The sequence below is a fragment of the Lissotriton helveticus genome, chromosome 9, assembly GCF_964261635.1.
Source record: "Lissotriton helveticus chromosome 9, aLisHel1.1, whole genome shotgun sequence".
In the NCBI taxonomy this organism is placed as follows: Eukaryota; Metazoa; Chordata; class Amphibia; order Caudata; family Salamandridae; genus Lissotriton; species Lissotriton helveticus.
This window is the reverse complement of record NC_136070.1, coordinates 74,889,945-74,904,614: the sequence shown is the minus strand read 5'-3', so window position 1 is coordinate 74,904,614 and position 14,670 is coordinate 74,889,945. Positions and strand designations below refer to the sequence as shown.

Genomic DNA, 14,670 nt, shown 5'->3' with positions numbered 1-14,670 from the left:
TGCAGCCAGAGCGATCGGTAAGTGAGTTTCGCCTTGAATTTATTCGTAATCGCAGGGAGAACTCCAAATGCTTCCCCAGCAGGCAGCGAATGCTCCATCGCTCCCACCCCCTGATGCCAGTGTGATACTTGGCAGGACGGTCTTTGTCACCTTGTGCCTCAGCTATCTGTGTGAAGAGCTGAACAACTGCTGTAAATGTGACCCCCAGCCGCCGCCGCAAATTTAATTGCTGAGAGGATCTGGCAGCTGGCTGGGAAACTCGGGACACTCACTAAAATGTAAAAAGTGAATGGCATGTGCCAGTGAGGGGCCCTTCGAGAGGACGCGGAGTTTCTACCAACTGACCTTGGTGGTAAACTACTCCAGCCTTTAAAAATGATGCATCCAGATATACAAACAAAAACAATTGCCTATGCCTCGGAGCTAATTAGGGTACACAATGATTTATGTACAAGTAAACCACAGTTTATTAGTTTACCCAAGAACAATTTATGTTTTCATTTGTTGCTCAATTTACGAAAAAGCGAGAGTATTCAAAACAGACAGAAATAAGGCCACTATCAACCTCAAGTCTTAGCCATACATGAGTTCAGAACAACAGTTTGTGCATATATACAGTGGACACATTTTTTTGCATATATACAGTGACAAAACATGTATTGGACATTAAACAACAAAAAACAATTTTTTGAACCAACATGTGTCGAACATTAAGACAAAAAACAGGGGGTACTTTTACCATAAGAAGAAATTACCATAAATACATTTGCAGAGCATGGACCACAAGACCTTACACATTTAGAAATGATTTGGCCCACCAATATTAATGGAAAACGAATGTTTTAAACCAGTTCAACTATCATGACCTGAATACGAGGTAATCAGTAAATATCAGGAACATTGCCCATTTCTGCATTAATAACATTGGCCGACTGGCCAGTGAACGAGATAAACAAATGGGGGGTTGCCGACGCGTTTCGAATCCTGTTAAAAGACTTGCAGGATTCTCGTCAGGGCAGTGTAAATCTAGTCCATGGGAACTGTTTAGAAAAAAAGAACAAAACAGTTTGTTTTACTAACAAGTGGGTCCTCAAGCCACAACTCTCTGAACAATCCAAGAGACGGAATACTGCGTACCTTGTGTAATTCCTGCCCACAGTTAATCCTATGTTATATGGAATGTCGTCTAAGTTGAGGAGTTTACGCTGCAACAGAGTAAAAAGCAAGTCAAATCAAGCGGGGTGGAGGGGGGACCCTACACACTCGTCGTGATTGTGCTAAAATTGGTTACCTGCGTTCTGCGTAGTTCTTTGCCAACCTGCGCGGTGTTTTGCAACACTTAAAAATCCGCTTTATTCAATATCTGGAAGTGAGTAAAGAGGGCGGGATTTAGACAGCTGCTCAGTCGGTGACAACCTTGTGACACACTAGTGGTCATACCACCAAGTAGTCGACTTACTTGGGCACCAGTCCGCGGTGGCCGCAGGGGGGGTTCTGACTTCTCGCCCGAATGTGACAGCCTGTGCGTTTTCAATAGGCGTTTGCAATTCAAATCATTAATTTTCTACAACAAGTAGACAAAGCACATTTTAGTTTGCTTCTACTACGGTGACGCTCTGGCGCACCGATAGTAATCAATTCCCCGCAAGCTTCACTTACTTGGACACCGGTCCGCGGTGGCCGCACACAGGGGGACTCTGATTCAGAGGCCAAGTTTTTCACACAGTATGGCATTAAGTTAATCTGTGGAGGCGAAAAAACCAGGCCAAATTAGCGCGTTAATGCGCTGTCATGTGTATTGAGAATCAGCGCTGGTCACGGTTTCCAACTCACAAGGGGTTCAATCTTACCTCAAAATGTTTCATAAACCTCCGAAGGACAGCTTACTCCAGACCAGCAGACACAGGGATGTGAATGTCCCTGGCAGTCGCTGGTTTGGATCATGTGATTCGTGAATGGCCAATCAGAATTGAGCATCAGGGTAACGTGCCTTCTGGGATTTGTAGTTTTTAATCATACAAGGCATGTCTTTTTGAAAAAAAGGTACAATGCATTCTGGGGCATGGAGTTTTTAGTAATGCAGGGCGGTGTCTAGGCCCTGTTTATTTCACTCAAACTATTCAGTCCCTTGTTGACGCTATCGAACTTGAGGATTAAATATGCCTCCTTTCGCAGCAGCATTGCGTCTACATCTTGAAAGTGTTTGGGATCAATCCATGCCAATGTTGTCCATTTGAAATCATTCTCAGAATGGCCATTATTGATAAAATGGTCCACCATGGGGGCGGTCACGACTTTTTTCTTTAGACGCGATCGGTGCTGGGTAATCCGGACATTGATAGGCTGATTTGTTTTGCCTATATATACTCTGTTGCAGGGGCAAACCACCGCATAGACGACATTGCGAGTTTTGCAATTCGTGAAGCATTCATGCTTCCATCTAATGCCATTATTCGTGAATGTGTCGCCTTCCAGCGTACTGGAGCACGACACACAATTACCACATTTGTGGTGCCCGCATATCGGTTTCAGCTTCCACTGTGCGACAAGATCACTCTTGGGTGCTGGAATATGACTGTCCGCCTTGATCAATTGTTGCCCTATGCTTCTGTTCTTACGCATAGCGAAGATGGGTTTAGAGAGGGGGTGCTCCAAAGTCTCGAGTAGATGCCAATTCTTCCGAATTATATTCTTAAATTGGTTCGTGTGTTGGCCAAATGTTGTAACGCAAACCAATTGTTCCAAATCTTTCTTTTCTTTCTTTTTGAATATAATTCGGGTAATTGTGTGTCGTGCTCCAGTACGCTGGAAGGCGACACATTCACGAATAATGGCATTAGATGGAAGCATGAATGCTTCACGAATTGCAAAACTCGCAATGTCGTCTATGCGGTGGTTTGCCCCTGCAACAGAGTATATATTGGCAAAACAAATCAGCCTATCAATGTCCGGATTACCCAGCACCGATCGCGTCTAAAGAAAAAAGTCGTGACCGCCCCCATGGTGGACCATTTTATCAATAATGGCCATTCTGAGAATGATTTCAAATGGACAACATTGGCATGGATTGATCCCAAACACTTTCAAGATGTAGACGCAATGCTGCTGCGAAAGGAGGCATATTTAATCCTCAAGTTCGATAGCGTCAACAAGGGACTGAATAGTTTGAGTGAAATAAACAGGGCCTAGACACCGCCCTGCATTACTAAAAACTCCATGCCCCAGAATGCATTGTACCTTTTTTTCAAAAAGACATGCCTTGTATGATTAAAAACTACAAATCCCAGAAGGCACGTTACCCTGATGCTCAATTCTGATTGGCCATTCACGAATCACATGATCCAAACCAGCGACTGCCAGGGACATTCACATCCCTGTGTCTGCTGGTCTGGAGTAAGCTGTCCTTCGGAGGTTTATGAAACATTTTGAGGTAAGATTGAACCCCTTGTGAGTTGGAAACCGTGACCAGCGCTGATTCTCAATACACATGACAGCGCATTAACGCGCTAATTTGGCCTGGTTTTTTCGCCTCCACAGATTAACTTAATGCCATACTGTGTGAAAAACTTGGCCTCTGAATCAGAGTGTGCGGCCACCGCGGACCGGTGTCCAAGTAAGTGAAGCTTGCGGGGAATTGATTACTATCGGTGCGCCAGAGCGTCACCGTAGTAGAAGCAAACTAAAATGTGCTTTGTCTACTTGTTGTAGAAAATTAATGATTTGAATTGCAAACGCCTATTGAAAACGCACAGGCTGTCACATTCGGGCGAGAAGTCAGAACCCCCCCTGCGGCCACCGCGGACTGGTGCCCAAGTAAGTCGACTACTTGGTGGTATGACCACTAGTGTGTCACAAGGTTGTCACCGACTGAGCAGCTGTCTAAATCCCGCCCTCTTTACTCACTTCCAGATATTGAATAAAGCGGATTTTTAAGTGTTGCAAAACACCGCGCAGGTTGGCAAAGAACTACGCAGAACGCAGGTAACCAATTTTAGCACAATCACGACGAGTGTGTAGGGTCCCCCCTCCACCCCGCTTGATTTGACTTGCTTTTTACTCTGTTGCAGCGTAAACTCCTCAACTTAGACGACATTCCATATAACATAGGATTAACTGTGGGCAGGAATTACACAAGGTACGCAGTATTCCGTCTCTTGGATTGTTCAGAGAGTTGTGGCTTGAGGACCCACTTGTTAGTAAAACAAACTGTTTTGTTCTTTTTTTCTAAACAGTTCCCATGGACTAGATTTACACTGCCCTGACGAGAATCCTGCAAGTCTTTTAACAGGATTCGAAACGCGTCGGCAACCCCCCATTTGTTTATCTCGTTCACTGGCCAGTCGGCCAATGTTATTAATGCAGAAATGGGCAATGTTCCTGATATTTACTGATTACCTCGTATTCAGGTCATGATAGTTGAACTGGTTTAAAACATTCGTTTTCCATTAATATTGGTGGGCCAAATCATTTCTAAATGTGTAAGGTCTTGTGGTCCATGCTCTGCAAATGTATTTATGGTAATTTCTTCTTATGGTAAAAGTACCCCCTGTTTTTTGTCTTAATGTTCGACACATGTTGGTTCAAAAAATTGTTTTTTGTTGTTTAATGTCCAATACATGTTTTGTCACTGTATATATGCAAAAAAATGTGTCCACTGTATATATGCACAAACTGTTGTTCTGAACTCATGTATGGCTAAGACTTGAGGTTGATAGTGGCCTTATTTCTGTCTGTTTTGAATACTCTCGCTTTTTCGTAAATTGAGCAACAAATGAAAACATAAATTGTTCTTGGGTAAACTAATAAACTGTGGTTTACTTGTACATAAATCATTGTGTACCCTAATTAGCTCCGAGGCATAGGCAATTGTTTTTGTTTATATTATTGTGGCCCTGCCTACCCTCCTTTCCCTTTGGGCCCAGTCACCCTTGTTTCTTCGCATCCAGATATACAGCCTAAAAGAAACACAAAGAGAATTTAGTCTAGGCTGTGTCTCTAATGGGCTTAGCGAGTTAAGGGACAGTCTGTTACTCGTCTGAAAAGACTGACGTGTGAGTGAGTCCTCCCCAGCTCTACCTGCCTTTCAGGGATACATGCCTCCAGTGAAATCTGCAAATTTCCTTATGAACCACTCCACCTCCGGATGCCTGTGAAATGTGGGTGGAATTTACTTTTTAGCTGTGCACGTGTGATTTTAATACCTCATGGACACTTCGAGAGTTCAGTACTACAGTGTCCTTGGTCACTATTGTGGGCGCTCATGTCATTCAGTAATTTGTTCTTCAGCAAAACGAAAGTGAGAATTTTTTTATGGATGGCACATGCATCACGTGGGCTGTCATGTGAGATCATAAACTGTGCTGCCTGAATTATGCAGAAATGCTCACTAAATTATGTGACAAGACAAATTATGCAACATAATGCAGCTCTTTCTCTGCCAATAGTATTATTTGAAAGTGTTAACACACGCTAATACTGATTAAGAAAGAATGTTAACTGATTAGTACCAATTTAACACTTAAATTCAGCAACTGACCAATAATTTTTTTTGCAAAGGCTTCGCTACTTAAAGATATGCAAAACCGCTTTTTGAAAAAAATTATTCAAAATGTTGGGACGAGTTATGGTAAAATACGTACATTTTGTGAAGTACAATTTGGATCATCTGGAGTGAAAATCTATCACAAGGGAGTGCCTTACTATCAAAAGCAGTCCTGCCAGGTACCACGCATCAGGCTTTAGACTAACGCATTTCAGTGTGGTGCTCCGCATCACACCACTGAAATGCATTCTCACGCATATTCATAGTGTCTCAGCTGTCACTGAAGCGGTGCCTAAAACGGGTATGGAGTGTGTGGCAGCTGGCAGCGCCGTCCGTTGCATGCACGTGCTCCTACCGCAGACTTGGGGCTCGCAGCTGAGCTAAGGCTGCTGGCAGGCTGGTGCACTGCTACAATGTATTGATCATCCTTGTGATTGTCGAGGTCAGCCTCTGAGTCAGACAACCTGACGTCACAAGGTAGTGCCCAATGGCTACTACAGAGACAGGTGGTTGTGTGATACAAAAGTCTGGCGCCGGGAGGGATGTCACGTCCTGCTGCCAGAGCGCGGGGAGTTTGTTGTGCAGGAAGGCGCCTGGCTACTGGTTTGCAGGCACCTCCGCAATCATGGCACGCGCAGTGCTGCCTGTTGCTCGCACCTGCCCAGGCTGCCTGTGCTGTCAGCAGCTGTTAATAAGTGAGGAGCGGGATGCAGGTTTCAACTTCATCATTGAGTTTGTTTCAGTAAACGCATTAATTAATAGCAGCTTAGCAGTGGACAACAAGAGGCTTTGGTATGTTTGGATGACGCTGTGAAAGTTGTATGACTGATGTGTGGAGCTTTCTAAGCTAAACAGTGCAGTGCTTAGAGCTCCAGTCTTCTTGTTCATGTTTGCGGACTTGTAGTTATATGTTTGTAATTAAAATATAGACAGTGAACAATAAATCATTAAAAGATGTACTCACACCTCAGTCATTGCGGCCATGGCCTGCCAGTTGCTGCCGGTTCGCCTTGCAAAGAGTAAGAGCCAGAGTGACAGGTATCGCCAAAGCTAGATGAGTTGCTAATACTAATATAGAGTTTCTTGTTGCAGAAATGGTTATAATTTGTGATAGTTATTTTTTCCTCGTCTTCATTGCTTTATTTTGATCTCAAGAAAGTGTCACTCATACTCAATGAAATGTCACTCATTATAACACTAAAATTATGAAAATGTCACACATGGCAATCTGAAACCTTGTCAGCTATGAGTCCGCCGCTTCTGTTTAGGAGTTTTGGCATATTAAAGTTTTGGCATATTAAAGTCCACTTCAGAATGGAGCACGTCTGGCAGATACACAGTGCAAGCGCTGCCTAAAACTTCCTGTTCGATGTTGTTAACGGTTAGCAAGTATGTCATTAACCTCCAATCAACGTTTGTGCTCTCAAAAGAGCGCGCGCCAACCTCACTAGACACGCATTCCCAATCTAAGTAGCGCTGAGGCCACCTGCTTCACGCGCTAACTTTGTCACGTCACGTGTCCTCGCGCGGTTGGTAGGGACGCTTCCAGAAAACGAAATCAGACGCAGCTCTGAGGTGATTGGCTATTTCTGACATGCGTCGGTCTCGGAAATGGAAAAGTACTGACGTTGCAAGTAACCAATCTTATTCTATCACGATGGTGTTATAATCTTTCGAAGCAGTGGTAGCCCACGCAGGAAAATAGTCTGTTATTTTAAAAGTGTTGCACACGACCTTCAAACAGTTCATTTGATAAAAACAGTTATAATCACCTTAAGTGATAGTTAAGTATTTCCTCACTTTACGGATAAAAGTTAAATATCCGTTATTGGCAATTCTAAAAGGCATAGTTATGTAAAGCTTTCAAACGGAGGTTTGCGTTTCCAGCTTATGCGTTCGATAATTTTTTTTGTTACATTTCACCTCACTCAATAGAATCTTCGTTAGTTCAATATGTCCGCCATGTTACAAGTTGGCGTGAGCGACCCTGGTCTCCAGTACCTGGTAACTTTACAGGATCATCGGGGAAATACTGATAGCGTGTGCCCTGTTCGCATTTAGAACCTCCTCCCCGCAAAGGCATACTATCCTCAGGGTTACATGTCTGATCAGAGCCCCCCTACGATAGCAGCAGGCACGGACGGGTGGTCAGTAGGCCAACCCCCCACTCTTCCCGCGCCAATAGAAGCACGCACTGCCAGGAGGCGGGAAAAGTATGGCGGCGGAGGTGCTGGAGCTTCTGCTGCGGGAAGAAGTGGCAGTCAGCGCCGTCCTGCATTATTTAAAGCGAGCGCATGGACAGCGGCCACCTCAGGTAAAGCCTATGCGCGTGTGGAGGCAAAAGGGCTGTCACTAGAGGGCAGATACTTACCCTCGATAGATGGCAGCAAAGACCTGTGCAAGGAATAGACGCTAATCATATCTGCCGGCCATCTTGGTAGAATGTGTGTGAGGTGACCAATGAGCGTTCTTATTTGGAGGTTGCGAGTGAGGCTGACTTCTACATCGAGGCTTGGAGCACAAGACTAGTGGGTGTGATTAGCGTCCAAAGCAGCTGTACAGCCTGGCAATGTGTTTCCAAGAGTACAGATGCTCTTGTTTTTGACTGATTGTCAAACACTTTTCGATCCGATGTATTAATTTGAGATTTTGTATGGCGCTGATCACATACTGTAGACATAAGAGCGCTGTACACCTTCCATAAAACTATATTACACTATACAGCACAGGTTCCATAAGTACAAAACATATGGAACATTATAACTTGACGACCAGTACTTCTACTTAGGGGGTCAGTCAGGCCAGCCAAGTATCACGCGTGACTCTAACGCATTTCAGTGTGGTGTTCCGCAACACCGCACTGAAATGCATTGTCACGCATTTTGAATGCCATGCTGAAACTGGCTAGGCACATGTGCTACCGTGCGCCGCTGGCATCTGTGACACAGTGTGCCGGCTCTGCTGATCCTCGCAGACTTGGCAGCAGATAGTTAAAGTTTAGTCTGCAGCTCAGAAGCCTCTGACGGAGAGTGCTACGAGACAATGTTACAAATTTGCACCTGCTGCCTGGCTGCATGTTTCGCGCTCGCGGCGCGGCTGTAAATCACTGACTTCATTGTGACACGGCCGAATTACCTAGACCCGGGGCGGGGCCTGCCCTGAGCAGTGGTTGCTTGCTAGTGGCTGTGGCACCGTGGGGGAGGGGATTATACGGATGTGACCTCTGCCTCCTGTCGCGTCCTGGAGGAAGTCAGGTGGTTGAAAGCGGTGGGGAACTCGAATGAGACTTCGAGTCATGTCGAGTGTCTGCTCATATATTTGTAACCCTCGTTACCCCGGCGGGAGGCCAGCTGCAGCATGATAATTGACCAATTGCCAGCGCTGCGTCCGGGCTGGGAGATTGGCTCTGAATGGCCATGACATGCATGCAGTGTGCTGTGCAGCCGCCGGGCCCTCGGGTCCTCGTGCCGCTCTACGGCCGGCGCCGGTGCGGGACCAACGCAGACAGTCGGAGACAGACTCTGAAGTTCAAGTAAGTACTACTTTAAATTAATTACATTTCTTTTGTCCACGCACTGACGCCTGCTTCCACCGAAAGTGTTGTATTAACTTGTCACACAGCGTCGCAGAGCCGCGTGCATGCACAGTCATCAGGCAGATTATCTGATAATTAAATTCAGACACACACTTAAATATACAGGCAGGGCTGCTTTGTCTCTCTGGTTGTCATCCTTCGGTTCTGAGCAACTGGTGATCTACAAGATCATTATCTGATTTCAAATTCACAGTAATGTGCCCTGCAGGCCGCAGGGCTGCTCTGTTATCATGTGGGCAATACGGCCCACTAGGGTTTATCTTTTTTTCAGACCAGTGTGAGGAGATCGTGCTCACACTGACAGCAGTGTTTTACGTCCTGCTGTGCTCCCTGCTGCTTCGCCAGCCCTGGCCCCAAGGCAGAGATTCCGGTGGTCTGGGTGGGCCTGTGATACAAAGCATTCTTCACCTGCCCTGGCTCCACGTGTGTTCCGGGAATGGCGGGGCACTTGTGATGTACCATCTTCAGAAGGCACAGCAGAGCCTGTGACTTCTCGATTACCTGATCGGGCAGCTGTGAACGAGTATTCTACAAACTGTCAATTCTGCGCTGAGCCCCCTAATTCAAGTGAGGCCCAGCGACTGCTGTGGCAGACCAATTCCAGCACCAGTTTGGGCGATTGGCAAACTTAGCTGAACCCGTAGTTGGGAAAGTTTGTTAGTGGCCTGTCCAGAAGGGGCTTTCATTCCGTGCTTATTGATGGCTGCAGTTGGAGGAGTGACTTATACCAATGAAATGTTGCAGGCAGTACTTTAAATGAAAACATACAAAAAGTGCTGGTACTTATACAGTACCTATTTCCTCCTTCAAAGTGCCACTGTCTCCCATTAAATATTGCAGCATTGCTGAGAAGTGCAGATGCTCTCTCTTTTAAATTAAAGTAGTACAGGTACTCGGAACCCCACACATCTGCCCAGTTACAGCAATAGTTTACAGAAAGAAGATTGGATTTACTGATCACTATGGTAAGGTTTAGTAGCATGGAATGGCAAATTTAAAACTGAGAGAACGGTGTCAATTATCTGCGGTTCTGTGGTGCGAGCAGGTGTAATTTAAGTGTAGGATGAGAGGAGATTATGCTAATGTATGAGAGTTTTGTAGGGGAGAGTTGGTGTTTTGAAGGAGTATGTACATGGGAGAAATCCAAAGAAGGATGAGGTATTGCTTTTGCCACCTGTTGAGGAGGACTACCCTTCCATTTCTGGTCCTTTTCAGCATGTTAAGATAATCTTAGAGTTTCTAATTGCTCAAATAGGTGTCATTTCTGAAATGTAAAGACTTCCCTTGTCCCCGTTACCTGATTTTTGCTTGCGAGAAAGTGTCACTCATTGTCGTTGAATGTCACTCATAATTACACTGAAGTTCTGAAAATGTCACACATAAGTAATCTGAAACGTTGGCAGCTATGGGTCAGTGTGCCTGATGATTGGTTACTTACCTGTAATTGTCATCACTCCGTGTACGAGACTTTTCATTCACAGTCATTGCTTCATGAGTGAATGCCCTCTACCCTAATGAATATTTTCCCCACAATAGCACCCTTAATTGACTCCTGAAGAGTGTGGAAACTCAGACGTTCAGCATTACAGAATTCTGTAATTGAAGCACCTTTAAGTTCAGACTCGCTTGCATGCGTGGCCGGTCCTTTCCTTGTTTTGGACCAACCCTGTGGAACTCTTTACCTATCTCACTATGTGAGGAAACCGTATATGGTGTATTCCGCAGAAGCTTGAAGACTTGGGGCCATATGTTTCAAGGTACCCATTTGCGATTCTGAAATAGCGATATTTTAGAAATCGCTATTTCAGAATCACAAATTGGTATGTATGTACAAATGTGCAATTTTTTTGCGAATTCTTAGTATTCCTTAATTGCGATTAGCAAATTGCGAATCGCAATTAAGGAATACTTTCCCATTCATTTCTATGGGCCAGGAGGCCCATAGGAATGATGGGAAGGTATTCTCAATTTTGCGATTCGCAATTTGAAAATCGCAAATTGAGAATAATTTCAAGGGTGCGGGGGTGTCCAAAGGACACCCTGTTGCACCCCTGAAATAAGCATGGGTGCACATGTGGCGCACATACATGACCTAAGGCAAATTATGCGATTCCTTATTTTGCACCAGATTTTCCTTTACACATACCATTTTGCAAATTCGCATTCGCAAACGCCGAAATTCTGCGAATTTTGGCGTTTGCGAATGCGAATTTGCTTCATACATGTGGCCCCTGGTTCTTCAATTCTTAGATTTTTCCTTGCTTGATCTCAGCTTTCCTACGGGGCTGGTGCCGGGAAATAGGCCTAGAGGCCCCAGTGAGGATCTCGGCTACTATCGATAATGAACTACTGCTAATAGTGCAGCCCAGGTCACCGCAGCATAAGTGCGTACTGAGAGCAATAAGCTACAGCGAGGCTCCGACAGGTTGTGACACTGTTAAATATATTGTACTGTGCTTGAAAATTGGGCCTGTCACGACCTGACAAACTAAACAAATTCACAGTTTGTTTAGTTTGTCAGTTCATGACATGAAAAGCTCAACCTTTTTACGTGCTGGTATTCGGGGTCTCCCCTGGTAACATCTGAAGTGCCATGATGTTAAAATTAATCTATCAATCCACTGACCGATGTGATGTCAGACTCTGGCCTGGGTACACAGTCCTCTAACGCACTGCACTCCCACTCTGAATGCTGAATAAATAATATGTGTAAACCAGCTCTGTGGGTAAATTATGTGACACTGACTAGTGACAGGGCGAGGGAGGCATAGGCCAGTGTCAATCAGAGGCTGCAGGCACCAAACTTTCTTCGCATGGCCGCAGTCCAGACCCGTATACAAGCGGCATCTTGATGAGAGAGATTGCAAGCTCTATGTTAACTGCCAGCACAACTGATAGTGGTGTGAGCAGTGACAGCCTCCAACCAATCTTTAAGAAATGGATAACTGCCGACCCGCCCGCGCCTATTTATAAGCCCTGTCTCTGATGGCATTCATTGGGCAAATCATAGGACGCATTGTTGTAGACTCCATCATGTCACGTGAATGGTAATGCAGCGGAGATTGGAACCAGAGAGCGCAGCCGAGCCACCCCCCAGCCTGCAACAGACAGTCTGTCAGCCACACTCTGCCACTGCAGCTCCGGCTGTGTGCTGCTTTCCTCAGTGCTAAAAGTAGCACTCCGGCGGCGCTCCAAAATGCACGACTTTGCATTTCAGTGTAGTGATGCGGATCACCGTCCTGAAATGCGTTAGTATAACGCCTGATGTGTGGTACTTGGCAGGGCTACATTTTTTACGTCCAAAGTTTGGAGGACTTGTTCCTCCTGAGAAACTGGAGAAATACATAACACTGGCAAAACTAAATAATCAGAACAATGTTGGAGGAACCTTAGGCACCAACTCGGGACCTGGGCTAATAATGTCCATTTAAGGCAAATATCTTAAAAAGGGTTCAGATCATAATATAACTTCCAACTCTCTCACCCTTCTTTCCCAACTAATGGCAACCAAAAGTAGCACCTTGATTTATAGAAATGTGAAATCTATTCGATCAAATGCAGTGCTCTCCATCTTTTTCTGTTGTGAGAGCTACTTCTGATCAAAGAAACTCCGCCTGAGCTATGATCTGATTTGATCTCTGTAAAATTGCAACCACATATGTTAACACTGCACTATGACCACCATAAGCAGAATACCAGTAGTAACCACCTAAGGAATTCATATAAGGTTACTAGCAAAGATACCAGGAAAAAGCTTATCAATAGTAAATGGCTCCACCTAATGATATAACAGCCAAAGAATCATGTGCACTTTGGCACAAAAGACATAACCACACCAATATGTCTCCCCAACTCAGCTTGACTTATCATCCAGTTATGAATGTTAAATGTGTTTTGGAATTGCAACATTTTGCCTTCACCAGCACATCAGTTTCTGAACATACACATATTTTCTTATCAAATACCATTTTGGGCAAACAAACTCAATATTCCAGAGGAAAACTCTTTCGTACAAAAAAAAGTTCCTTCAAAATCTTTTTTGATTTTTTTTTTTTGGGGGGGGGGGAAGTGTACAATCAATTAATCACTTTTTACTGCTTCTAAACATGATCTTAACCCATTGCCTGCGCTGAACGTTCCGCGCTAGTCGGAACGTTCTATTGCGCGGGCGGGGCCGCGACATTCAACGGACGTGCGCAGCACTACCGAGGTAGTGCACGCGACATCCGTTGAACGTCACCAGCAGCAAGGGTGTTAACTAACTGAAATTGCTCCTGAGGAGCCTGATGAAGTGGTAAAGAATGGACTATAGTCCTCGTTTTCTTTTAGCATATACATTAGAACTAGTCCACTTTCTTGTCATGGAAAACACTAAAATTACTATTATTCCTCCCAAAGAGTTCCCGTACTGTCCAGGAGATCCTCTTTTGCATTGGTTGGAATGAAAGGAGTATTTTTTTAAATTACATTGAGACAATTGGTTACTCAGGCACTTTTACACCTGAAAGGAAGAATATTTTATTATTACAGTCCTTGAGTCCTGAAGGTCTAAACCAATACCTAAAGAGGAGGGGTGGGTGATAGTAATGTACTTAATGATGATATTAGATTGTGAATTGCAAATCTGCAATTCTGTAAGTCCACCCAGTTTTCCAGAAGTTGCTACTGATAGAGATCGCAGGTCACCCGACCAATAATTACACCACTTAGGTTTCGGGCCCATATACTTCACTTCACCATATGCATTGATCAGATGACCTTACAATCCACTACCAATAATCATTGAGTCCCTTTCGATTATTTCCAGTGTACCCGACTTACCATCCACCGTTACGGGTACCTATGACCACGATGGGTCAGGGAGCTAGCTGTAAAAGGAAAGGCAGCAAAATACAAAACCCAATTTTAAATAACTTTGATATTCATCAAATGACCACGGACAACTGGGAAGTTTTAAGAATTTTATCTAGAAATCAGTTTAGGAAATCATAAGGTTTACAGTTAAAAGGCAGTCAATAATCAAGATGACGAAAATCACATATCCATAAAGGAACAAAGTAAGGGTAAACATTTAGGTTTTCTAAATGATAGTGCGACAGGAAACATGCTAAAAAGGGAACTTAAAAATAGACATCTTTAGAGGGGCAAGTTTATGCAAGAATACATTTATACTACGGGAAACATATTTTATGAATATGAATGGGAAATTAGGAATCCTAAAACAACTAAATAAGAGTAAAAAGTGGAATACGCTATAACTCTAGAAATTCACTTCAGTCAGTTCTATATGAGAAAAATTATAGACCACATCAGAAAATTGCAAGCTGCAATGGAGACAATGATTTCTAAAAGGTAGGGTAACATAGGAACACGCTATGAAATTAAATGCGAAATGACTTTAGGATATTCAAAGGTTGCGGAAAGTATGGAAAATTTCATATGCAAAGGTATGTCTTTATTGAAGCAAAGACAGAAAAATAGAAAGGTGCAGTTTTAGAGTTTTCGGCAAGATATTTACCTAGACTGGTGTGAA

At 44.2% G+C, this 14,670-nt stretch overlaps 1 protein-coding gene and 1 long non-coding RNA gene across 2 annotated transcripts in view; one reads left to right on the top strand and one right to left on the bottom strand.

The window, feature by feature from the left end:
* Positions 1-6,875, bottom strand: part of LOC144780946 (uncharacterized) — a 51,780-nt gene extending 44,905 nt beyond the window's left edge. Inside the window, exon 1 of the long non-coding RNA XR_013600845.1 lies at positions 6,509-6,875. This is a non-coding gene — a long non-coding RNA (uncharacterized LOC144780946). The remainder of the gene's footprint in view (positions 1-6,508) is intronic.
* A 682-nt stretch (positions 6,876-7,557) lies between these two features.
* Positions 7,558-14,670, top strand: part of CDAN1 (codanin 1) — a 205,490-nt gene continuing 198,377 nt past the window's right edge. The window contains exon 1 of the mRNA XM_078659513.1: positions 7,558-7,856. Coding sequence (XP_078515639.1) covers positions 7,758-7,856 — 99 coding nt within the window. The 5' untranslated portion in view covers positions 7,558-7,757. The remainder of the gene's footprint in view (positions 7,857-14,670) is intronic.